Here is a 25,774-nt window from a genome sequence, read left to right as displayed (position 1 = left end):
CCTGCCGAGCGCGGCCCGGGAGGGTGTGGCCTGCGCGCCTATAAGAGCCGCGGCGGGCGGCACCGCGGGCGCGGAGCGTGACGGCGGCAGGCGGCTGGTGGGGCTCGGTGTGCGGCACGCAGCCCGCACGCTGCTCAGGTGAGGCCCGGCCGCGCCGCCTCTCTTACCGCGCTGGGACGGGACGGGCTCCGCGGGGGGTGGGGGCGATACGTGGCAGGCGCCGCGCCGCCGGTGCCCGGCCCTGCCGGCCGTTACGTAACGGGGGGGGCGGGAGCGCGGCGCCGGGCTGGGCCGAGGCCCGCACCGCTGTCCGGGGAGCTGCGCCGGGCGGGGCCTCTCCGCGGGGCCGGGGCTGCGGGGGGTGAAGCTGAGACGCCGCTTCGCAAGCGCTGCCCTGTTCCGAGCGGATCCCGGTCTGCGCTGTGCGGGGGGGGGGTGCGGGAGACTGGTTTTATAAATGGAGTCTGTTTAGCACGGAGATCGCCAATAAAGCTCGTGTTGATGCGGTACCTTTGCTGTCGCTTGCTCTGTGTTTTTGGGCACCTTCTTCCAGTAACGTCAGAGTTGCCGCTCCCCATGAGAAAGAGGGGCTTTCTGCTGCTGCAGAACAGCGTGCACGGGTACCCGTTCAGCAGGAAGGAGCTCCCGCTGTTACTGTTCTCCAGCTGTTGATCAGTGGGATTTTCGGTATGAGCGTTCTTCATTCTCCAAGCATCTCTGCAGATGTTGTGCTGAGGCATGGATAGGAGGATAGCCTTCTACTTGTTGTGTCTAATAAGATAAGCGTTCTGCTGCGTTGCCAGAGCTCTTAGTCTTGGCTTGGAGAGCTAAAACAAGCGTGCTTTGAGAGGGCTGTCTCCATTCAGTCCTGCCATGCCAGAAACCTACTGAAAACGTGCTTCTATTCCCGGGTTCCACACTTGTGTGCAGACTTCCCTATTCTGCAGGACTGAAACTTCAAGTGCAGTGCAGATTTTGGCTCTGAAATTCATTCTCATCTTTTACCGGTAAGCAGCTTCTGTCGTGCAGGAGCTGGAGGATGAACTTAAGGTCTTAGAGGTGTAGGAACTGCTGCTTTCGATTCTTTTCAAATCTTAGTAGGAACACAAAGTCCTTTACATGCACTACAAACCAGCAGAACGGGCAGAAATACCAGCAGATCAGCAGCAGGCCTCTTGCAAGTGGCGCTTAGTGCCTAAGAACTTTGGGAAAGTTCTTTCATTTTGGGTAAGGATTCCAGTTGCAAGACTCCAGCTCCCCATTCAGAGAGGGAGCTTTGCTGCAGCGGGCAGCTGCCACTGCTTGTGCTACTCTCCTCCACCCTCAAACTCTGCTCGCTTCATGTTAAAGTAGATTGCTTACTACCTGAATGAAACAAGCTATTTGGGATAAAGTTAGAGCCGTTCCAGAATAATTCCATGCTGAAGTCTGTGCCCCGTTCTGTTTCCTATCCCATTGGGCACCAGGGAGCTTGGGATGGATGGTGAGAACTGCTGTGTAATGGTGTTGTTCACCGGATGCCTTCATCTTCAGCCACCATCTACCTTGATTTGGCTGTTCTGAGTTTTTTTCACTGTGTACTTGGTCTCAGATTATCTTTTCCTTCTGCTTGTACGGGAGCTCTCTGATACGACTTTGGCAATCCTATAAAAGTCATCAGAGAAACCCATCTTGGAGGTCCATCATTTGAAATGGCACTTGTTGCGTGTCCCTACTGTTAGGGGAGTTCCATATCACACCTGGCAGTATCGCTGCTCTGTTTTGCTTGTATCTTCATGCCTGTTTGTTCTGTACTTTCTTTTCCCCCCCTCAGTCGTGTTTCACAGTTTCAAAGCTAAGCAAACATACGTCTTGCAGAAAGTTGGGGAACTCCTCCTGTGTTGAAGCTGTCAGCCTCACTCCCACTGGAACCGTTTTCTCTGTGGGCAGCAGGCTCTCTCCTCTCTGAGATGCTCACATGCCATGTTGGTGTGTTCAGAGCGACGCAGCTGCGGAGGAGAGCCAGACTGATGGCAGTAACAGAGAGCAGTTTCATCTTGGTTTGCTGCATGTCTCTGACAGGAAGAAATTAAGCCTACTTACTTGGCAGTTGATGCGTGTAAGGGATTTCCAGCACCTTTCTTAACTGAGCCTTATTTTCTTTGATTCGGGAACGCGTAGTGATCCTCCAGCAGGAGTTTTGAAAGTTGCTACTTAGCAACTGCTGCTAGGGCAGTGAAAGCTGCACGGCTGGCTGCTGCCCTCTGCTCTGCTTCCAGCTCAGAATTCTGTCTGGGAGGGAAGTCATCTTGGGTGGCTGCATGTTGCTGCAGGACCTGAGCCCTCATGGAAGGCACGAGAGCTGGAGGCTGTGAAAAACAAATGAAACTGGAGGTGACCTCTGGATGTTGTCCAGCTGAGCCTTCTGCTTGGAGCCGGGTGAGCTTGGAGCTTGGGCTGAGCTACACATGGGCTTGCCCTATTTGAAAGTCCTCCAGGAATGGGAAATGAGGCTTCCAAAGAAACCTCTTCTACACCCAGCTGTTGTCATTGTGACAAACTTTCTCTTTGTACCTAGACAGAGTTTCCCTTGTTGCAATTTGTGACCGTTGCCGCCGGTTCATTCAGTGTGCCGGTGAAGCTGGGAACAAACAGCCAGTAAACACACAGCACAGTGAATTCTGAGTACTGATGATATTAACAAATACTTATCGTGCAGTAAAAATGTTTGTGCCTGGTGGTTGATTCACAGATGTGTTGACTTGGCTGCCGAGCGAGCAGGAGGCAACCAGCTTTCTGCAGAGCAAAGCAGGAGCTGAGAGGTGCATTTGGACACAGCTTTTTTTAAGGGAAAAGCAACAAAATACTTGTCTTTGAGAGTACTTCTTTCAGATGCGATTTGTTACCTTAAGCAATTACTCATCTGGAGCTTGTGTTTAATAGGGCTAATATCAGCCACAGGATCTCATACAGATGTTATCAGTATCTCAGGGTTACCTTGAAAAACAGGTAAGCGTTTCAGGTTGTCTGGGGAGTTGGGTTTCTGCTCATTGCATTTTGAGCTGCAGTTCCACAAACGCATTAAACCAGTGCTGCTACCAGAAACAACACTGCCTGACGTTATTGTCTTTGGCTGCCAGTTCTGTCTCCCAGCTGCTCTCTCATGGATGTTGTGCGGCTATATAGTGAACAGAAGGAGCTGAGCCAGGGTGAAGGAAGGGCGCTACAGGGTTGTTTTCTTTTAGATGAATTGGGTTTGGAATAGTCGGATTTAGCTAGGTGCCTGGCTGCCTATGGTGGGGACAAGCAGGTGAGGAGGAGGTGAGGAATGCTGCTTTGGAGTGTTGGTGTGCCAAGGGCTCTGACTTGGTGTGGGCAGAAAGCAGGCCTCCAGCTTTCCCTCTCCAGATTTTACTTTGCAACTCAATCCAAAGCAAATCCTTTTCTTCCCTAACCAGGCAGAGTGAGCCACTTTGTAACGTTTCTTCTTTTATTTATTTTTTCTTCCTTCATAAATTAATCATCTTGCCTTCAGAAGGACTGTAAAACCATTTCTGTAAGTACCTGCGGTTGTTTTGATTCACTTGAGGAGGCAGAATACCCGAAAGGTGAAGCTTTCACATATGGGGAAAAAAACACCAATACTTTGTGAATTCTGAGACAGCACGATGACTTCTAAGATATTCCTTAGTTCAGAGAATGAGCTGTTCCTTAGAGTCAGGTGTGTGGTGAGTAGGGATGTTTTACCTGCTTTGTTTCTTTTGTAGGTACCTGGTGAGGTGACAGCTTTGAGCTACAGCCATGGCATCCAACAAGATGTGGTACACTCTTGCCCTTGGATTTCTGCTGCCTTTTTCTTATGCCCATACGGACTTCTTCACCTCAATCGGTGCGGCATGTATATGCTACATAGCTGAAAGAATTTCTTAATGACTGTCATACTGATTCTGCAGTGATGTGTTAATGGAGTGCAAGGCTTTTATTGGTACAGAGTTAAATCCACTTAGTAGCTCTTAGGGCCTGATTGGCTTCTATCTCGCATTTGAGAGAAATATCCTTTGAATTCAGTTGGTGCAATTAGTCTTATGAACGAAGCAAGGCTTTGTTTTGTTATATATTCCTATTGGGTATTGAATTTTAAATGCAGTTTCAGTGTGACTTGATGCATGCTTATAAAACCAAGCAAAACAGGTACATCATGATACCAGTATATCAGCGTGCCTTTTTTTGTGTCCCAGTGCTGTGGGATGCAGCTAAAGATGTGACTTGCATCACTTCATGGAGAAACTGTTCTGCTGCCTGCTTGCAGAAAGGAAAACAACCATTAATTTATAATTAAGGTTATTTGGGTCGTACTGGAGTCATGCCAGTGAACTTAAAAATAAATCTGAGGTATTATTGTGTATCAAAGATGAAGCCTCTGTATATTTAGACTTGTCGTTATTTGCTCTGCATTATGTATGTTTGGATGGAAGTTTACTCTGTTCCAACCTACTTCCTTTTCCAAACGAATCCTGAATTAGTTCTAATAATAAATATGTGATATTATGTTAATTTCCATGGCAACGAGCTTTGTCCAACACAAGATTTTCTCCCTCAAAGAAAGAAAAGGCAAGAAGCTTTGCTCAAGGACTCCTTCCAGTTTAGCTAACAGGAGGTGGGAGCATTCTGGGGAGGAAGAGTGGAAGAAAACAGAAGAAAATAAGACTCTTCTGTTTTCGGTTTTTCTTCTTTGTTTTTGTTTCTCCTTGTTTAACCAAAGCGTTCACATTTTTTTTCTAGGCCATATGACAGACTTAATTAATACAGAGAAAGATCTGGTGATATCACTGAAAGATTACATCAAGGCAGAAGAAAGCAAGCTGGAACAGATCAAAAAGTAAGCAGCTTGTTTGATGATGCTGATAGCTAATAATTCGAGTCCGGCCTTATGTAAAAAATGCTTCCCAAGGCTCATTACACCTGAGGAATTTTGCCTGTGAGGCAAGGATTAAGCTAGAAGTTATTACCAGGGTTTTGTCCCCAGTAACGACTTCTAGCTTGGTTTTATTATCTCTAAGCAGATTGAACAACAAAAACGTGTAAATATAGCTAGTCAGATGGGCTTCACAGCTTTGTTTTTGTTATATTGGAGGTGACAGCTGTTGGGAAGAAGTTGAAATAACTGACTGAGAGAGAAGAAGGTGGGAGGAACGCTTGTATCTTTAGAGCTTGTTGGGCCCCGTGCTCAAAGATATTGGAAGCTTGCTTTGACTTAATCTGAATGAAAGCTGGTGATTCACTGGAGGATGGCTCACACCTTGTGTGGCTTGTCGAGGCTTTAATGGAAAATACTTGGCAGAAATCTTGGACTTGTGATTGTGGCTGATAGTGGATGTGACTCTCACCTGGTTGTCAGGTTTGATAGCCATTGAATGGGAAATGTACAACAGGTTTGTGCATGTGCACTGTGAATGCACAAGTTGTTGACACGAGGTTCTTCAGGTCAGCCCTCCTGTCTTGCTAAGAATTGGTCCATAGGAGCAAGTGGAGCGCACTGGTTGGGAGTCCTGTCAGACACTTTGCAGCTGACAGAAGCGCAGGTGGGGGCTGTCAGAGCATAGGAAAACATCTCCAGACAGTATGGGAAGAAGGAAAGCACACTGTGGCACATTAGCAGATGTCTGAGATGTGCCAAATTTTGGAGTATGCCAAATGCCAGCCCTTGTACAGAGTCCTCTCCAGCTTCAGATTTTCTGTTTGCTTTTCATTTTGTGGTTGATGTTTGGTTTTCTCTGTGGGTTGCGGCCTCTCCTAACATGGATTTATCCTGTTATCAGGGTGTTGTTGCATGCCTTCGTTTCTACAAGTGCATTGTTTGGTTCAAGGAGGGGAAGCTGCGTTGTCTGCAGATGTGTACTAGCACAGTGCTGGTGCTTTCGGTGTGACTGATGTGTCTGCTGGAGTGAACTCCCTCACTGTTTCTGCTGGGGTGGCAGACAGATGAACAATAGCAGTTGGTGTGTATTTCAGAGCACGTTGGAGTTGTGAGCAGATGATATCACTAAGGAGCGAGGGAGGTTTGCAGAGTCAGAATTACAGCCTCAGAAAGTTGATCTGGGCTCTCATTTGGGAGCCTGAGAGCTGTGTGTTTTTTTTAATGCAAGCCTACGATATGGAAGGCGGTCTTGTGGTGGGGAGTGAATGGGCTTGTCACAGACCTAGGAGTGCGTGTCTAGGCAAAAAGGTGGATAAAGCTTTGTTCTTGATTTGTTGTGCAGGAAAACTGCTGGCGAACTGCATTGGCGTTGTAGGAAAGGAGTTCATTCAGCAGCGTCCCAGCAAAGAAAAACAAAAGAACCCACAAGTTTGAGATTTAGGCAGCTGCCAAAGATGATTTTTTTTAAAAAAGGACCCTTTTGTTCATTCCAGACGTGCTTTATATATAGAAAAAAGTTTGCAATCTGTAATGGGCTTTTTATTGTGTGAGGCTGTTAAGTAGCTTGAAAGCAGTTTTATAGCTTTTACAAGAAACGTTAATGACTGTGTGTCTTCACTCTAGATGGGCAGAGAAATTAGATAAGCTGACAGATACTGCTACGAAAGACCCCGAGGGGTTTTTGGGACATCCTGTAAATGCATTCAAGCTGATGAAACGACTTAACACAGAGTGGGGCGAGCTGGAGAGCCTGGTTCTGAAGGACATGTCGGATGGTAAGTATGCCAATAGCAAGAGCAGTGATCAGATCACATTATGATTGTAGTTCCTTGACTGTCTTTCACAGGCAGTGCTTTGGATTAGGTTTGTAAGTCTGCTTTTGAGATGCTATCATACAAAAGTGTTTTGCAGAAGGCCCGCCGTCTTCATGTCAGTATGCAATTATTGGAGTTTTACAAAAACTTGAGAAAAACTGATGTTCAACCAGAGGCTTGGAGGCTTTCCATTGTGCAGGGTGTCAGGGCTGCCTTCATGTAATCATGTAGTCTTTCGGGTCATTGCACCTAAAAGTGTGACAGCTCCATTGAAAAGAAAAAAGGGGAAAAAACCTGTTCAGAGTGCAAAACGTGGAGAGCTTTTTTTAAAGTGCTGTTGCTACTGATGTGCTCACTGCCCTTAATGTGTAATGGTGTGAAACCTGAATGCTGGCAGAGACCAAGCGTTTGTGAAACAGATCTGAAGTTTAGTAAATGCTTGGCTGCCTTGTTTCTTGTACAAGAGTGGAAACTCTTCAGTGGAGAAAAGGATGTATCAGTTGACTGTGAAATAGATTTCAAGTAACAGGGAAGCTGGGCTGATTATATTTGACCTGTGAAAATCTATCTCAACAAGCAGTTGATGTTAGGTGTAGGTTCGTAGTGGAAAATGATAAGTGAAGCTTTCAGAAAAGACCCAGTGTTTGTCACTGATAAGAACAACCATCTCATTGGCCCTGTACTTGGAGTGCTTTGGGATGCTGGGACAAAAGAGTTTGTCTGATAGAGAAGTTACTTTCTGACAACATCAGTGGCTGTTGGTTTGTTGACACTTGTGTTCTCATGGCTGACTTTGCAGACGCCATTCATTTTGGTGGCTCTGTGGAGTTCTGTTTCCCTCCTCAGTACAAGCAGCCTATCAGTCTCCTGACTGTAGAAGCAGAAGGGGAAAAATGGGCAGTCCTCCCACTGAAAAGAAGATTACAGCAGCAGTTTGGTGCTCAACATAGGGCTCAAAGGGTTGAGATAGCAGCTGATTTGTCTGGAGCACGTTAACACAGGGTACTGCAGTAGTTTGATAATTACTGGTCACAACATTAATTGTTTCCCTGTTTATGGAGCTCTTGTCAGACTTCTTGTGGAACTATATTGTATAGCACCTTGCTGCTTATTTTCTCTGCTGTGTTGTTTGTCATCTCTGGGGGCTGGATTAAGGTTTTTATTTTGCTATGCTGTGTGGCCTTGGTTTATATTATGATAAGATAGGCAGCCACAAAACTGCTGTTTTGTGTGCATCTGGCATTGCAGTCATCCTTGGGCTTTGGAACCCATATTGTTGATACTGTCAGTAATTGCACTCTGCTTTGTCTCCTCGGGGAGCCTGGCTTTGGAGGAGATAGGGGACGACACTTTCCAGCAGTTCCTCAGCATCCCGATCTCTTTTCCTTCCTTCCCTAGAGCTCAAGAGCTAGTTGCAACCGCTCTTGAGAATTTTGACTCTTTGGGGAATGTTCAGACCAGCATGCTCCAATTGCTATGTGTCGTAAGTGTGTTTCAGGTTAAGACTGAACAATTATTGTAGAGTATCGTGCAGAGATCTGCCCTAAGGCAAGACAGATTTGAGTGGCAGGGAGTGTGGACTGATATGGGCAGGTGCCCAGAGTGATGGGCATCCCCAGTATTTGGAACTTCACCTCCAAACAGATGCAGAATCCTGAAAAACTAGTAGAACATTTGGAAAAGGTCTGTTGTCAGCCTGGTGATCCTAAAGAGGCACAGATGGCTGCAGCGTGCCGGGGCCTGACCTTTGCTATGTGCTGTATGTAACATTTTTATTTTTTGCTATGCTAAGGCATAAATAGTTTCTGAGTGAAGCCTCAGGCATACTCCTGATCTTCAGAAACAAATCTGCAGTAATGGCCTTTCCTGAATTGTTGGCTTTCCCTGGAACAGGGAGTCATTCATTTCATGCCCTGAGTTGGTAGAGTTCTTGGGACAAAGAAGGCTGAGTGTTTTCCCGTTCTTCCAGGCTTCATCTCCAACATGACAATCCAGCGGCAGTTTTTTCCTAATGATGAAGATCAGACTGGTGCAGCAAAAGCCCTCTTGCGGCTCCAAGACACGTATAATTTGGATACTGACACTCTCTCAAGGGGAAATCTTCCAGGTAAGGCTCACAGGTGTTATCTGCGGTATGTCCAGATTACAAATCCTTTCATTATGTTCCGCCTTGTTTAATTTTTGTGTGAAGGTACCAGTACCACTCTCCTTGTACTAGAGCTTGAAGATTTCCCTTTAGTTAAGTCTCATGTCTTTCTTCTAGTGGCGGTAAGATAATGTAGTGCTAATAGGTTTTAATAAAAAGAATCAATATGCTGCAGTCAGTATTTTCCTTGTGGTAGAAAAGTTAAGTTGTATTTGAACTTCAGCTTCACAGAGTGTATAAACTGAAAAGACAAAGGTAGAGACCATTATCACATGCATACAAAAGAACCTGTGCTTATGTGGCACTACACAAGAGGAGCAGGTTTATATGCAGGAGACACACTTTCTTGTCAGGAGGCTCTTCTCTGCTAGTTTTTTGTCTTGTTTCCTCTTCTCAAAGCCAGTATGGTGCCAGCTGGCAAAAGATCAACTTCACACAATCCATCTGTGTTTTTGGAAGCGCTCATTGTGGTCAGATGTCTAATAAAATTAAGGGTAATTGGCTTTATATGTTATGCTGTATAACCTTGCTTTTTGGTTTCGTTCAAGACTGTCTCAAAGAGCTACAGATTCATTCTACTACAATAAGCCGTTCATTATTTTTTTCCTAAAACAGCACAGAAAGAAAAGACAAAGTGCTTTGGATGGACTGCGTTTTATTGCTTCTTTTGAAGCAATAAGCTGTCCAGACTGTGCATGATCAAGTGTTATTGCAGAACCCAAACGCCCTAGAGTATAAAAGAGAATAAGTTGTTTTTTTGGCCTTCAGAGCTACAGAGATGAACGTGCCACGTGGTCACTTGTTTGTGCTCTTTGTCTCCTTTCCCAGGGAGTTTCCGTTTGCGAGGTGGTCAAGTTTTGATCAGAATGCTAAATGCTGTTGTGTTGCTCACTGATTCTCTTCTTGCCTTACAGGCCGTGCTGTTTCTTTACATCGGTTATCAGCCTTATTTGATGGTTGCTGTTCTGAGTGCTCTTTTAATTTGCCTTTTCATGTTTAGATGTTATGTTGCTTTTAAATGCAACCTGTTACTCTTTCCAGAGGATCTTTTTGTGTCTAAGAACACTCAGCCCACCTCCATACTGCATCCCCTAAGTTTTGCATTGCCTTAGAGCTTACAGGCGGCTTCGTGTTTAGAAACCTGAAATCATTGGCCATCCCGGGCTGGACCAGAGGGTGTTAATTATTATCTGCAGGATATTCTTTCTTGTGGACCATCTCTTCAGTTCTTTAATTTCTTATGGCATGCCTTCAATAGAATTCCCCTGTTGGAACGCAGCAGTGGGAGCTGCTGGGAGAAATCTAGGAAGTGTTAAGCTGTAATCAGGAATTTAGTATAACTGTAAAGCTGATGGGGCCTGGGCAAGAGGAAAAGCTTCCATCTGTGTCTCAGTTTCCCTTTTTACTCAAATGCTTTGTTTACTACAAAAAGAAACGTGGTTTTTCCACAGGCCTTCATTTACAATGGCAAAAATAGGAATGTGTCATTTGCTTACTAGTACTTTACTCTTCCAGAGGTCCCTTCAGATGTTTCTGATTTCAGAAATCTCAAGTAGTTGGGAATTCACTGATGTTTTCTTTTCCTCCTTTGTTAAGTTGTTGCTGACACAAGGTGCGCTTCAGTAACATTTTGAAGAAATAACACACTATCTTTAGAAAGAGATTTCTGGAGCTTGTTCCTATGCTGTGTTTTGAGGAAGGAGGGTTTCTTTTCTTTTCCACAAACTGTAGAGGCACTTAGCTAGTTTTTGGTATTCTGGCGATGGCAAACTGCACGTAACCACTTCTATCTCCTGCTAAGGATTTGGACTTTTTAGATACTTAAACTGGATGTTCAACAAATAGCCGCTGCAGAAGGAAGATGTTAAAGACCACAACAGCAACAGAAATGAATGGTGCTCTGAAGAGTAGGAAGTATCTGAATGTGGCTCTGAGGAGCGATCCAGTACAGTATTCTGTGTAAATCTTTGTTTTGTTTTGTTTCAAATACAGGTGTGAAGCACAAATCCTTTTTAACAGCTGAAGATTGCTTTGAGCTGGGAAAGATTGCGTACACAGAGGCCGATTATTACCACACTGAGCTCTGGATGGAGCAAGCTCTGAAACAGCTGGATGAGGGAGAAGTGTCTTCTGCAGATAAAGTCTATATTCTGGACTACCTGAGTTATGCTGTATATCAGCAGGGGGATCTGAGCAAAGCAATGATGCTCACCAAGCGCCTTCTTGAACTGGGTACGTGAAGGAGGGAGTTGAGGCTCGGCAAGATGTAGCCCTGTTGTTGAGCTGGCGTTACCCAGGGATTTGTTCTGGGAACTCTGGTCTTACTGATTTCCTGCCTTGTCTACAGGCTTCTTAAAATGAAATACCCAAACAATTTGTGCTTCTGTAAATACCCCACTGACAGACTGTGTGAAGAATGTAAACATAATCTGTATATCAAAGGCCAGCGAGAACCACTTATTAGTGAACTGAAGCTTTATTTTTTTTTTAATTATCTTTTTAAGGTTATTGATTGCCAAAACCTTGGTCACCAGAAATGTTAATTCCCAAGCTGTTAAGCTTAAAGCCAGTCAAGCTGTCCCAGCTCTGCCTGCCCACTGCAATTTCCTTGTCCCTCCTGCTCTGCTCTGGTTGGCTGGAATGGCCAAACTCTGCTTATTGTGCTTGGAAACCTGCATGTACTGAGCTGAGGATCCTGGCCTCGCAGTAATTGTTTTCTTAACTGTGAATGAATTGAGCTTTGCTCTGACAGCTCAAGTTATTTCCTACTATGCTATGCTGCAGGCTAGCATTCTTCCAGCCTAGTTTGTAGTTTCAGGTATCCTGTGAGTACTCTCAGACCAGAATAGATGTTTCCAGTTTCTGTTTGAGAAGCAGTGGTTTGAATCTGTTGCTATTGTTTTTGTATATTGCCTTTTCTGAATACTTCTTTTGCAAGCTGTAGACTTGCTGGTGATAATTGTCTTTTTTTCAACAGATCCTGAACATCAAAGAGCAAATGGGAACATGAAGTATTTTGAATATATCATGGCTAAAGAAAAAGAAGCCAATAAGTCCAGTACAGATGCAGAAGACCAGACAGAGAAGGAAACTGAAGTTAAGAAAAAGGATTACCTGCCTGAGAGAAGGAAGTACGAAATGCTGTGCCGTGGGGAGGGTCTCAAAATGGTAAAGTGGAGTAGACTGTTCTCAAATGTATGAAACCAATTGTAACAAAACAATGTTCAGAATCTGTGCGTGGTGTGGAAGCAAGGAACTGTTACAGCAGGTGGCTGGGTGTGTCGAGCTGAGGGTTGGCGTGCATTGGAGTTCTTCCCTGTTCCATTCTGTCCAATGGAAAGGAGTGTTACTGCTGACTAGTTTGAACATGCTAAGTACTGAACTGGAAGTCTACATTTGTGTATGGTATTGAACAAAGATGTTTCTTTAGTGACAAAATTGTTCTTAATAGGAGTGTGTAAAGTACTGCTTGTTGCAGTATTTCAGAGTAACGTTAATTTGCTTGAAGTACTGACAGGCTTAACCCGTAGTTCTCACTGGGATTACTCCTGGAATTCTGCACAATCACAGCAAAAATGGGCTAAAATGGGCAAACCTGTAACGCCACCAATACTGATGCAGTGTGAAATATAAACATTTCCATCAGATCCAGCTGATAAGGAATTATAGGCCAGGCATATTTGTCATGCCAGTTGGGATGGATGTATGTAAAGTGGCCAACTATATCCTGGACTGCATTTAAAGCAATGTGGCCAGCAGGGCGAGGGAGGGGATCTGCCCCTCTGTTCTGCGCTGTGAGACCTCACCTGGAGTGCTGCATCCAGATGGGGAGTGCTTGGGACAGGAGAGACATGGAACTGTTGGGGCACATTCAGAAGAGGGCCACAAATATGACTCAAGGGATGGAACCGCAAAAACATGCTGAGAGCTGAGGCAGTACAGCCTGGAGAAGGCTCGTAGCAGCCTGTCAGTATTGAAAGAAGGGCTGTAAGTAACAAGAGGACAGGCAGTTTAGCAGGGTCTGCTGTGATAGGATAAGGGGAAATTATTTCAAACCAGAACAGGGGAGATTTACAGCGGATATAAGGAAGAAATATATTACAGTAAGGGTGGTGAGGCACTGGCACAGGCTGCCTAGAAGTGGTGTTGCACCAGCCCTGGAGACAGCCAAGGTCAGGCTGGACACAGGGCTCTGAGCTTCTGATGGGGCTCTAGGTGTCCCTGGTCATTGCAGGGGAGATTGGACCAGATGGCCTTTAAAGGTCCCTTCCAAATAGAATGACTCTATTTTTCTATAATTTCATAAACTTAAAGCATCTTTTAAAGGCAATTGTTCCTATCTGTTGTTCTCCAGATATCTTTATGTTTCTTAAAGATATCAATGGAAGTTCTCTGATTATCTCGTTCCACCTTGCTTTCAGACTCCTCGGAGACAAAAAAGACTGTTCTGCCGCTACTATGATGGAAACAGGAATCCTAGATACATTCTGGGCCCTGTCAAACAGGAAGATGAGTGGGACAAGCCTCGAATTGTTCGCTTTCTTGATATCATTTCCGATGAAGAGATTGAAACTGTGAAAGAACTAGCAAAGCCAAGGGTAAATGCCTTACATTTCCTTACCTTTTGGAATCTTAAATCCATGAGTAGCTTTCGATGCGAGTGTGTGTGACTGTCTCTCTTGAGCAGAGATTTGTGTGCAGCGTGCTCACACGTTGCTTCTCTCACTTACAGCTTGTGGTGACACACTCTTTCTAGGAGATGATGGGAAAGCTGGAATTCCTCTGTAATTAAAAGCCAGGTGGCTTTAGACTCTTCTGGCAGACGGTTTCAGTGCACGCTGTTTCAGAAGAGGAGAAGAGCGTTACATGACAGAAAACAAACATACTGCAGCTAGGCTGCCTTGAAGGATACTTGTCGTCAGATAGGCTCTCCCTTTTTTGTTTATTTGCCACAGTTGTGACATGGAGAAGAGAACCTTCTAGGGAAAGGCATTCCTCTGGCTCTGGAGTGCCGCGTTACTTTATAGACAATGAATGGCGCATTCAGTATAGAAATAGAGACTTCTGTCTCCCAGGCTCTGAAGTTACCTGCAGGTGAAAGAGCTACAACGGGGCAATACGTATCAGTGCTGCTATGCTTCTTATTCACAATTCCAGCTCTTCAAATTCTGTTTCAGAACCTGGATTCCAAGGTTCTTGCTTCTAAGTGCCTGCTTCCAGGCCAAATCAGCTGTCAGAGTAAACAGGAGTGTCCAAGATAAACAAAGAACTGACTGAGCTGCCATCTGAATCCAGCTGGTGTGACTGCATCATGTACATTTAAGATATAGTTAGAGAAATTGATTTATTTCCTTATAAGTTATCAGTTATTTCTAAAATAAGATTTGAACTCATCTAAATATAATTTTCCTGCTTCCTTTTTCCAACCTAAACGGCTTATTGTCCAGCAAGAGCTGAGCAAACGAAGATTCGGGAAGAAATGCATTGAGTACAGGACAGTTAGCTTCCTTTGCTGCAAAGTAAACCAGTGGTGGCTTATATCTGAGTGTGTGGCAGGCGAGGCTGCCCTTGGCCACTAGACTGGGTACTACATAGCCTGAAGTGGATTTTAAGGCTTCCTAAAGGCTGAGGCATTGTGTTTCTGAGGTGGCACTCAGAGCTGTATGGAGGTACGAGTGATTCTTTTCACTTACCCATAAATCATCTGTTGGCAGCCTTGCTGCAGGTGTAGAAGTTAGAGGTCGGTTGTTTCTCTCGGTGATTAGGCCCCCTTGCTGCTGCAAAACTTGGCATTGTAGCTGTGAAGTATGACTGGATCATATCTTGATGATGTTGAAATAAGACTAAAAACAAGAGCCTGAATAGATCTCTGAACACGTGACTGTTTTCAACTTCAGGAGCTGCCAAGATGTTCTTCCTGTCAAATGTTTGGCTGTTGATTTGCAGTTCAGTGATGTAGAATCTTAATGCTATGAGTGTTCCATGTAATTCCTGTGGCCAAGGCCTCGTAGAGCTCAGAAAACCAATGCAGCAGGAGCATTATTTTTAAGGCAGAAGGATGACCTGCCCCATGCTTGTTCACGGGGCTGTTGCTGTTGCTGCTTTCCAGAAGATCCCGTTGTGTGAATCTGTGCCCATCCTTGTGTTGCTCTGCCATGAGCTGGTAGGAGGGAGGCTTAACATCCAGCTTTGGGACTCTGGAGTCAACTTTTGTGACTTGATTCTTACACATGTCTGCGTGGAATGGGACCAAAAGCTGCTTGCTAATAGTTCCCAGCACCTGTTCTTGTCAGCTGCAACAGGGAGGCTTTGACTAACTTAGTTTCTTTTAACAGTAGAAAAATACTACTTGTGTTTGGTGTGGGACTTGGTGTGCCATGTTATGCCTAGAGCCCACCAAAATGTGCAGCTTCTTCCAAAATGTACCGTGCCCATAGACAAAGCAAGTAGGTTTCCTTAGCAGTTACTGTTAAAGAAGTTTGCAGTGTTGCATTTAGTACTGAAATATTCAGAAGGTAGGATTCTACTCATCTTTTATGTATACAAGGTCACAGCATTGCTTGGATTCAATGTAACTGTGAAACTCACGTGCAGGGCAGAGTAACAAAGGACCTGTCACAATACCCTGTTGCTTGCAGCTGTTGTTGCAGTATGAAGAAAAGGAAAGCTTCCAGCTTGCTTTACTCAGACAGCTGCTGCTCTTGCTCCAGAAGTGCAAACACTGCTTCCCTGAAAAAGCTGATCTTCTCTAATGCTTAAAAAATATAACTATATATATGCATATACATTTAAAAACACACAGGAAAAGCACACACAAATTCTCTCCTAAACTCTCCTTCCAGTGAAATGGGAGGGTCTCCCTCCTTCCCATCACAGCTTTATGATTTTCTTCCCTGGTTCCATAAAAGAAAAACCACCTTGAAAGGTGACTGGGTGGTTTGGGTGGTCTGCATAGAGGCTTGTGTGACATTTCCCCTTAGGCTTCTGAGTGGTCGGATTGCTGTGATGCAGAATTTGCTTTGTAATGCAACTGTTCTGATGGTTCGCTTCACAGCTGAGGCGAGCCACCATTTCAAACCCCATAACAGGAGCCTTGGAGACGGCACATTACAGAATTAGCAAAAGGTAAGAGAGCTCTATGCCAGATGTTTTGGGCCTGTAATGAGTACGTAGGTTCTGCTCATTATGGGGAGAAAAGAGGTGGTCTATAAAGACAACTTTGGCTTTGTAGTCCATCACTTTATTACACGCAGATCCTGTAACAGGCTGTTACTGCTGAGTTTCTCAGTCTTTTCCTTCAGCTAGAAGGAGCGTTTGCTTTCTGTTTGTTTTGGGGGTATTTTTGGTCACCTGCTCAGTATGTTCTCAGGTGATTATCTGTGCAAGAAGCAGGTCTCTTACTCAGCATACAAAATATTGAGTGCTGCAATACCTTCAATGGACTGCAGTGATTTTAGTACTCCCCTTCTCTTTGCTGTTGTCACCAGCCAAAAATTATCTCCCTTCCTAGCAGAGCACCTGAAGTGCCTTAACACGTGGGAGAGGTGCTTGAGGTCATTGCCACGTGGTGACAGCTGGATCAGCACATGCAGTGTGTCTGTTAGTCACACAGCAACAGTGCCCAGGAGTGCCCATTGCTCCTGCCTGGGCCCTTCTGCCTCCTGACAGCACAGATCTGGTAGAAAGCAAGCTTGGTTTTTGATTGGTCTCCTGATTGTTTTCACTTTGTCTATAGAGTAGTGCAAGTCTTGAATTTAATGTCTATAGAGTAGTACAAGTCCTGAATTTAACAAACATTTTCCAAAATTTGCTTCAGGAGAAAACCTGGCTGGTTCTGAAAGGAACTGTGCCCCTGACCTCCCTCCTGCTTTCAGGAGAGGTAATTAAAGATTGGCCATGCATTCCATCTGTGTTAAGCCTAAATTCGCAAAGGAGGTAAACTTCTGCATGAAGAGGAACTGTCTGTGAAACTCAGCATTATACATTTTTTTGTAGAAAATCTCTAGTTTGCAGCAAATAGGAAAGGAAATAAAAAAGAAAAGGAGGAAAAAAGTGAAAGGACAATCTAACCAAATTTTTCTGACGAATTTGTTTTGATTTGGACGTGGCAGCTACGGCTTCCATTGCCCTTCAAATATTGCTAATTTAAGAGCATTGCATACCATCCAGACCAATCGGAACCCTTTCAAACACCTGTGGCTTGGCAAAAAGCAGCCTGCTAGGTGGGTAAGCCCTTGTCCTTTCTCTTTTTGTAGCTGAGCCGTGCTACTGTTCATGACCCCGAGACTGGGAAACTGACCACAGCACATTACAGAGTCTCTAAGAGGTAAGGGGAACGTCTTCCAAAGGTACTCCCAGTCCAAGGAAGTCTGTTCTGCAGCTGTACTGCTTCATCTCTAAGCGTGGGGCCAAGTTGGACTAATTTTAATTTTAATTTCAGCCTTTCTAACTGAGCTGTCTTATAACAAAGCAAGCGGCCATCTGAGATAGAAAATACTTCTACGTGTTAGTGGTAACTAAAACGGGGGTTCCCAAGTTTGCTTAGCATGCCTTGCCTGGTGCTACTAATGACTAAAATGTTTTGTTCACCCTGACCATGGAAGAGGCTGTGTGTGTCTTTCACCTGTACCATGAATCTTCAGTACTGGTAACGTGCTGCATAAAACAAGGCATCACTGTGCTGCTGAGGTCCATGCGAGTAGTGTGAGCCAGAGTTTGTTGGAAAGGAGCATGAGGAGCTTGTGCTGTTAGTGCTTAGGTGGCTGTACTCATGTAGAGCTGCTGGTAGAAGTGTCCTCCTGCTGAGGGCTGCTGGAGCTGGTTTGGATTACAGATGAATCATTGCTCCTGAAAACCAAAAAGACTGCTTGCTTTATTTTTTTAATAGCTGACTGCTTTCCCTCATCAAACATTCCTTCCTAGCAAATGCTCTTAGGAATGACAGCATTCGTCTGTGAGAGGACTGCTGTTGCGGTGTGGGACGTGGCAGGCTGTGTGAAAGGGGCACCTTGCCAGCAGGGCGCGGAGCACGGGCAGGCTGTGCTGTGTGCAGCACCAGCACGGATCTGACACAGCTTTCAAAGAGCTGCTTTTTTCCTCTCCTCCCAGCAGCCACCCGTATCGGGTGGTAAAGTTTCCAATTCAGAAATACCAGGCTGGGCATTTATTTGTTCCTTCTTCCCTCTCCAGCTTTTTTTTTTTTTTTTTTTTCTCCCAGAAAATTACATTTTAGAAAGTTTTTAAACAGCGAAGGCAACGTTCTGTGTGAGCAGTGACTGCTGCAGTAGTGGTGTTGAAATGCTCTGCTGTGGTGCTGCTGTGCTGTGGCTGAGGACACAGCCGTTGTGATGCCTGGTACGAGGCTGGCTTGTGCAGGGGGCACATAGGCCCACCTGTGTCATGTCACTCTGGGCAGCAGGCTGCATTTTTCCAAGTGCTATAGCATTATTTCTGCAGAAAGCTTTTGTGCTGTTGAAATCTGTCTCAGAAGAGATGTGATATGGACGTACAGGCGTGGAGCGTAAACATGGCTTGCTGTGTGCAGTGGTCGTAAGCACCACTAAAAGCCAGCTCATGGTGGGAGGAAGGAAAAAACATCCCTCAGCATGAGTTCAGCACTCCTAGTGAAATAATTCCTTCCGCTCCTGTAATGCACCGCCTCTGTTCATGGCTGTCTTTTGAGGCAGGACATCCTCCAGTGAGTGAAATCTGATGCTGGATGGCCTGATGACAGGTCCCGGGGTCCCCTACCTATCAGGTTGTCTTTGTACCTCAGGGCAATTAACTTCATTTGTAAAACATGTTGTAGTTTTACTTTATGAAGGAGGCAGTGTTTGCCACGGGGAAGGACTCAAAGCAGCTGCTGCAGTTCTACATACTCAGCATAGTACAGAAGGGTGCTGTTTTCCTTTTTGTATTGAAGCCTGTGTGGTACGCTAGGCAGAGTGCTCCAGGGGCTGCTGTTGGACATGAACCCAGCATGGGGCGCACGGTGCTTGTGGCTGTTGCCTGCATGTGGCTGTTGTAGCATGGCTCTGCATCACTGCTGCTTGTTTGGGAAGCAATTCATGTAGTGTTCTCTGCTTTCTCCTAACACCCAAGGCTGCTGCATTGTAACACTTTCTTATACATACTAACCGTGTGCAGAAGCAGTTGAATCATTGTGTTTGTGCGAGTCATTTACACGTGGTTCATTTTTTCTTTAAAACAAAAATAAAAATCCATGCTCGTAGAGATTCTGTAACCTGTGTCAGTGTCTTGTCACGTGTCATGCTACCCAGGCTCCAACACGATGTTTTGGTGTGCTTTTTTTTGGATGAAAGCAAACAAATCTTTATCATAGATATGAGGAAAGTTCATTTTTGTAGCAATACTGCAATGTTCTTAGCAGTTAGGCACTGTGCACAGGTGTTGCAGTCCAATGGTCTTGTAAAAGCAGCAGCAGCCACTGCTGAGCCTTGCGATGCTGGTGTTGGTGTGTGGATGCCTGATTTACCAACATAAGGTGTCTTTGAAAATCTGAGGCTGACTTTTCACCCTTAAAAATCACTTCCTGAAATGTGATAAATACCAGATTTGTGATCGGCTGTTTGGGTAGGAATTGTTCAACAGGAGAATGAAGAGTTCTATGCATTACTTAGTTGTTTTCATAATGATGTTTAGTACCATTGCACAGGTAAGTAATGTGAGAAGACGGAATGCACAGCACTCACCTGTGAGTGGATGGTGACATGTGGAAGAGCTGAGATACGTTCACGTAGAACCGGTGCATGCAAAAGTAATTTACTTCTTCTTTTCCCAACTGCTGCATCAAATGGGTGGTCTGAATTAGCGGTTTGGAACGGGTAAGAGCAGAACTGTAGTGTGCCTGTTCTAGAGACACAGCTTGAGCTGAAGGTCACTGTTGGGAACCCTTTCTTGTGTCACTTGATGGTCCCACGTGGGAAGTAGGATGCTTAGGCTTAGAGCTGCCATAAACCAGAGCCCTAAGTGTTCTCTAGAACACATTTATTGAATGCAGTCCTTGGAAGTATTTCTGATGGACCTACCAAATTTTTGCAAGCCACGAAAGATAATCTCAAACTTGAAGCAATCCCAAATGTAGCACTTGCACTGCTAGCCTACTGGCTCTTTCTACCATATTTTATTAATTTATTGTTTTGTTTTTTTTTTTTTCCACTTAGCGCTTGGTTGTCTGGATACGAAAGCCCTGTGGTATCTCGCATTAACACCAGGATACAGGACCTAACAGGGCTTGATGTCTCCACAGCAGAAGAACTTCAGGTAAGTGACTGACTTCCACAAGTATGGTGACAAGTGCCAGCTAGCACTTCATCCTGGATGGCAGTACATGCAGAATGGTGCTCCTGTATGGGAGGTTGTCACAAATGCTTGTTACATTTGGTATAATTTGGTATCTGGTTGGATCTAAGACTGTCAGAAGAATGACTGTTATTCATCACAGGGAGGTAGAAACAGTTGTCTTTGCAGAGTAGCACTTGCTGTAGTGTGAAATAGCTTGTTGCTGCTGCAGGGGATAACTGAAGCTCACAATGCTCATTGGAATGAATGTAATTTCTTTTTATTTATACAAATGAAACAGTTCTGTGGTTGTAGGGTGGAACTTCTATTCCAAGATGACAGTGAGAAGTTTAATTTGACAGGAACTTAAGAAAATGGGGAGAGAATGGTGGTTTAGATTTGCAGTCCCTTCCTTGGTCCTAGGAGGCCAACAGTGCTCTCTCCGTAATGTAACCTGAGTGTCTTCTGTTTTAAAAAGAAGCGCCTGTGTTCATTTGCTTGAGTGTGCTGCTCCACTGAGAAGGTGTTAGTCCTAGAAAGCAGGAGTGTGGTTGCAGGAAGGCTGTTGGAGCCCTCCCTCCAGCCTCCTGTTGATAAAACGTCCAAGTATCTAGATGAAAACTGACACAGTAGATGCAAAGAAGAGGAGGAAGAGATGACTTCAAATGACTTAGAGGTCAAAAAGTGATTTAGGTTTGAATGATGTAGAAGTGCTACAAGCTATGTGGAAAAGAATATTGCCCATCATGTTTCTCAGAGAAAAAATATTTTTCTGCTGTGGAAGGTGGGGAAAGGACTTACTGGTGTGAAAAAGAATGAGCTGCCGCAGGCAGGAGTGCTCAGAGTGGTTTGCAACTTCTGGGCAGCGTGGTGCTCCAGTGGGATGTCTCAGCAAAATCTGATCTCATTTGTGAATAAACCCAGCGGGACTTCCTAGAGCATGGTACATTTCAGCTGACAGAGACTTATAATTTATTATAGCTTAATTATGAAACCTCATCTATCAAAAGGCTGTAATTGATAGTCAAATTCTTGCCCTTTCTTGTCTGGATAAAATAGCTTTACTAGATTTTGTGCTTCTCCTTTCGCTGTAGGTAGCCAACTACGGAGTAGGAGGCCAGTATGAGCCTCATTTTGATTTCGGAAGGGTAAGTCCTGTTTCCTGTCTCCACCTCTTTCTTCTTCACAAGTGCTGTGTTTCTCTTTTTCAGGTGGCAAATTATGGAGTGGGAGGACAGTATGAACCCCACTTTGACTTTGCACGGGCAAGTAGATGGAGGAGAGCTAGTCACCTGGTGAAGCCTGGGCCTCCTGGCTGTGGCACAACTTGTGTTCTTTATCGTGCATTAAATTTTGTAGCTCTTCAACTGTTCTAATCTGTGTTAGTGGAGAAGCCCTCTAAACCACCAGCTGAACTGAGAAACATTTCAGACATCATGAAGCAATGAGGTTTTTCTTCAAAACCATCATTTATAAGGAACTATTCTTAAAGAGATGGCAGACACTTCTTAACAAAGCAAAGGGCACTGGCTTTATTGTTAAACTGGAACCATGTTTAGAATTATTTTAGCTGACCAAGGTACTGGCAGTGTAAAGCCACTGAAGAACATGCAGTCAAACTGCATAGATTCTCAGTGTATATTCTGTGCTCCTGACACACAGAGGATGGTGGCAGCAGCTAATGTGCATCCACGCACTGAGGCTGTCACACAGGGGTCTGCAGTGCAGTTAAGGCAAATGTGGCTGCAGGGCCGACAGCTCAGTGCCCTTTCCTAGAAGGAATGTTTTGGAGGCAGCTTAGTAAAACTTGCATTGCAGCTTATTATGCAGACCACGCCATCCAGAGAGCGTGCTTCTGCCAGAGCTGAGATGCAGGCATCTTCCATGCTGCTGAAGAAACTGTTGGAGTGCTCTCTGTTACTGTTGTTGAGCTGCTGATTGCTGACAGACTACTCATACTGGAAAAGGCCTACCTTTTTTTTTTCTTCTTTTTTTTTTTTTTGCTACCGAGTTTTTCTCATCACACCATTCTCCTTTTATTTGACTGAAATTCACAACTTAAATTTCAGAGTGCTGGAAATAATTATGCTGAATTCAGTTGGTTATTTACTGGGCACACTTGTTTGTGATTTAACGCTTTCAGATTATCCTTACGCTGTGAATCCAAGCCACCAGCTATTAATCAGAATTTCTGCTCTGTAAGCACATGCTCAAAAGCATTGCAAGTGATTTAACAGTTTCTGTTTGGAAATGCTTTGGGATGGTTTCTGAAATACTGATTGCTGGAATTTTTAGCACGCACAAATAGTGGGCACAGGAGCTGGGCTCTGAGTGTTTAGAGAACTACTGACAGAAGTAGAGGCACCACAAAAGTTAGCTCATACCCCCCAACATGGGGTTTTGTTCCTTAAATCAAGTGCTCCCTTCTGAACCCAGCACTACTGCAGTCACACGACGTGTTCACGTTTTGCATGCTCCTACCTTACTCCTGTTGAAAGCTTCAGGAATGGCTGCCATGGGCGCTCTGTGGCTGCAGTACAGCACGCTGCTGAATGAATCACTCATGGGGTTCTTCATGGCACTCCAAAAGCGTGTGTGCCAGGGAGGAGAACATGATGCTGAAGGCTGCACAGTGGTGGGGGGTTGGTGAGAGCAGAGTAGCAGCAGGGCTCACTGTTCCTGTTGAGTGGTGCTGGCTGAGTCTGGGGCTGGAGAGCTGCCCTCAACGGTGCTTGTCTCAGGGAAGGATGAGAAAGCAGAAGTAGCTGTAATTAAATAATTACCCTTGTGGCTGTGAAGAGGATTTGTATGCTCATTTTCAGATGGTACAGTTGTTCATATCCATTAGCAACTTGGGCACATGACTTCCCTGGCCTGTAGCATTTTTAATGCCTTATCTAAATGAATAAGTACACTTAACTTCTGTTCCTGTCCCTGCCCCTGACTAGAGTGATTGAATTAATTTTTCTGCATGAGTTTGTCCGCTGCTGGCTCTGCAGCTGTCTGTCATTGACTCCTCTCAATAATCAAAATGAAATGCTTATTAAACCTGCTTGCTTTCATTCACAGAAAGATGAGCCAGATGCTTTTAAAGAATTGGGAACAGGCAACAGAATTGCTACTTGGTTGTTTTATGTAAGTGATACATTTCTGCCATGTGCTATTGCCAGTACTGTCTTGTCACTGCACATCCTGTACAGCTGAATTATTTCAGTACTTTTGTTTAAACTGAAGGGATTTGCAGATGAAGGCAGCCATCACCTTATAGTAACATATACAGGTAACGTACCTGCAAATCATGGCTCTTACCTGTGCTTAAATGCTTAAGGAGGTTCTTCTCCCTCAGTCTGGTAGCAAATTAAAATATTTGACTGCCTATTCCTTTTTATATCTGCATCAGGATTTACAGCACACTCATTGCCATGACATTTCAGCGCTTGGCATTCAGGGCTATTGCACTTAGAACCAAACTGGGTGGATTTTATCCCTATTTAATACTTTTAATCATGCAGCCTTTGCTCAGTAAGTGGGAGGCAGAAAATAAGTTGCTGAATAATTTGTTTTACTAAAGCATTACATCTGAGGAATGCAGAGGCTTGCAGCTTACCTGTGCCTTTTGCCACCTTTCCAGATGAGCGATGTGTCAGCAGGGGGAGCTACCGTCTTTCCTGAAGTAGGAGCAAGTGTTTGGCCTAAAAAGGTAAGAAGGGTTTATTGTCCAGTGTAACTGTCCTCTCTTCACCTGCACAAAACTGTAATGCATGTATGTTTGAACATCCGAAAGAAAGCTTTACAGTGAGTTTATGTGAGAAAGAGCCCTGGTCACCGGGTGCTTACAAGTGAAGCCACTGGAGCTGTACTGGTGGTACCAGGGCCCTCTGAGCTGCTGCATGTTGGCTCATAGTTACATTGTGGATATGGAGTAAGTCAGTGTCACTCCATAGCAAAGAAATGTTAGAATAACAAAAACAACCTTTTAAAAGGAATCTTTGAAATACAAATGCTCCTCTATCTGATTGTTGAGTAAGCTGAGGATTTCCACTGCAATTTCCAGGGAACAGCTGTATTCTGGTACAATCTCTTTCCAAGTGGAGAAGGAGATTACAGCACGCGGCATGCAGCCTGCCCAGTACTAGTTGGAAACAAATGGGGTAAGTGTCTGTGCTGATGCTCCTGCTGTTTGCGACCTGGAGCTCAGGGGGTTCCTTTTTCTCAGGGGGTTGCTTTTTCTTTCTTTTTCCTTTGGAGTTCACAGTAGAATAAAAACCAGGCAGAAGTGTTAGGTCCCCTTTGAAGAAATCTGTCCCTCTATACATAGTGTTACTATGTATGTAATACTATGTAGTTTTTATTTATATTTAAAATATAGCAGTATATTTAATAGTCTCACATTGTTCTGTAGGTGTATTGTTTTCCTTTGATGGATTAGGCTATCTTCACACTTGTGTGTGTGTTAAAATACTGAAGTACTGGATCTGTTATACTTTTGTAGCTTAGCCAGAGGGATGAGCTGAAGGATGCAGTGACCAAATACCTTCATGTCATTGCAGTGTCCAATAAATGGCTCCACGAGCGGGGACAGGAATTCCGAAGGCCGTGCACGTTATCAGAGCTGGAGTGATGCAGACTCGTCCTTCTCCTCTGTATTCAGTTTGTGTAAAATGCACACATCTCCTACAGTTTACAATTGACTAACACTCCACTACAGATTCAGTCTTCAGCTACACCAGTGTTTCATCTGTGGACAAAACAAACATGCTTTTAGTTCCTTCTAAAATATCCCCTTTAAGGTTTTATAAACAGATTATATTGAGTTTAAGGTCTCTGACTGTTACAGGAAAAAAGAAGAGGACAAATTACAGATGAGGGCTACAACCAAGAGTGGTGTTGTGTGGTGTTCCTTCACCATAGCCCTTCTGACCAGCCACTGCTCGCTCACTTAGGGCTCGTTGCAACTGTCTGTTGCCCGATGACTCAATGGGAGGGTTCCTTTCTAAGGAAGGCTGAATTAAAGCAGTTCCTATTCTCCTGTTTTCGGACATCTGACTCCTTGCTTTTCTAGAGTGCGTGAAAACTGTGGCCATGGTTTGTCTTCATCTGGGAAAGAGGCTGTTTTCTGTTTCGGCCTGTTTTCCTACTTCCACAAAAGCTCAAATTTTTGGCCTGTCTTCCTTCTTAGCCTCTATGGTGAATTTGGCTCTTAACCATGAAAATGTGAGCCACCAGTTGCATATGCATCAATGAAATGCTTCAGCAGTGTTACATCAAATGCATGCCTGCATCAGAGCAGCCTGACAGTGAGCAGGGCCCATCTCCTCTATTTTTTCTCTCTGTTGTTTGTCCACATCGAAAGAAACAAATGCTGCTTGTATTCTGTCTTAGTAGTAAACACATCTGTTCCTTGGGCAGTGGAGATGGAAACATTTCCGTCTTCATTAATAGAAGTAATTGTGCCTTAGGACACTGGAATTTCAGATTGGTTATGAGACTTCAGGTGATAAGGAAACGCAGTTGTCACAGAATGCTCTCCACCCCCGTCCTTCCAGTTCTCAAGTTCTATGAGAAATAGATGGCCTATTTATAATCCTAGATCATTTTTTAGATGCTTTTTCTTTT

The 25,774-nt window shown here is 44.5% G+C and overlaps 1 protein-coding gene across 4 annotated transcripts; it reads left to right on the top strand.

Annotated features, from left to right (window-relative positions):
- P4HA1 (prolyl 4-hydroxylase subunit alpha 1) lies at window positions 1–25,197 on the top strand. 4 transcript variants are annotated; one of them, XM_072339549.1, is made up of 15 exons: window positions 1–138; window positions 3,747–3,868; window positions 4,762–4,858; window positions 6,521–6,672; window positions 8,681–8,818; window positions 10,850–11,089; window positions 11,835–12,025; window positions 13,279–13,455; window positions 17,113–17,183; window positions 20,041–20,140; window positions 21,370–21,423; window positions 23,228–23,293; window positions 23,790–23,858; window positions 24,213–24,309; window positions 24,709–25,197. In XM_072339549.1, the coding sequence occupies exons 2-15, from the start codon at window positions 3,781–3,783 to the stop codon at window positions 24,777–24,779; spliced, it is 1,611 nt and encodes a 536-aa protein (XP_072195650.1). In that variant the 5' UTR covers window positions 1–138; window positions 3,747–3,780; the 3' UTR covers window positions 24,780–25,197. The 4 variants fall into 4 exon arrangements, with proteins under 4 accessions (XP_072195650.1, XP_072195649.1, XP_072195652.1 ...); XM_072339548.1 differs by lacking the exon at window positions 21,370–21,423 and adding an exon at window positions 21,253–21,306; XM_072339551.1 differs by lacking the exon at window positions 17,113–17,183 and adding an exon at window positions 15,912–15,982.
- Window positions 25,198–25,774: the final 577 nt, after the last annotated feature.

The sequence above is a fragment of the Excalfactoria chinensis genome, chromosome 6 (genome assembly GCF_039878825.1).
Source record: "Excalfactoria chinensis isolate bCotChi1 chromosome 6, bCotChi1.hap2, whole genome shotgun sequence".
NCBI lineage: Eukaryota > Metazoa > Chordata > Aves > Galliformes > Phasianidae > Excalfactoria > Excalfactoria chinensis.
This window is presented reverse-complemented; position numbering and strand designations above follow the sequence as displayed.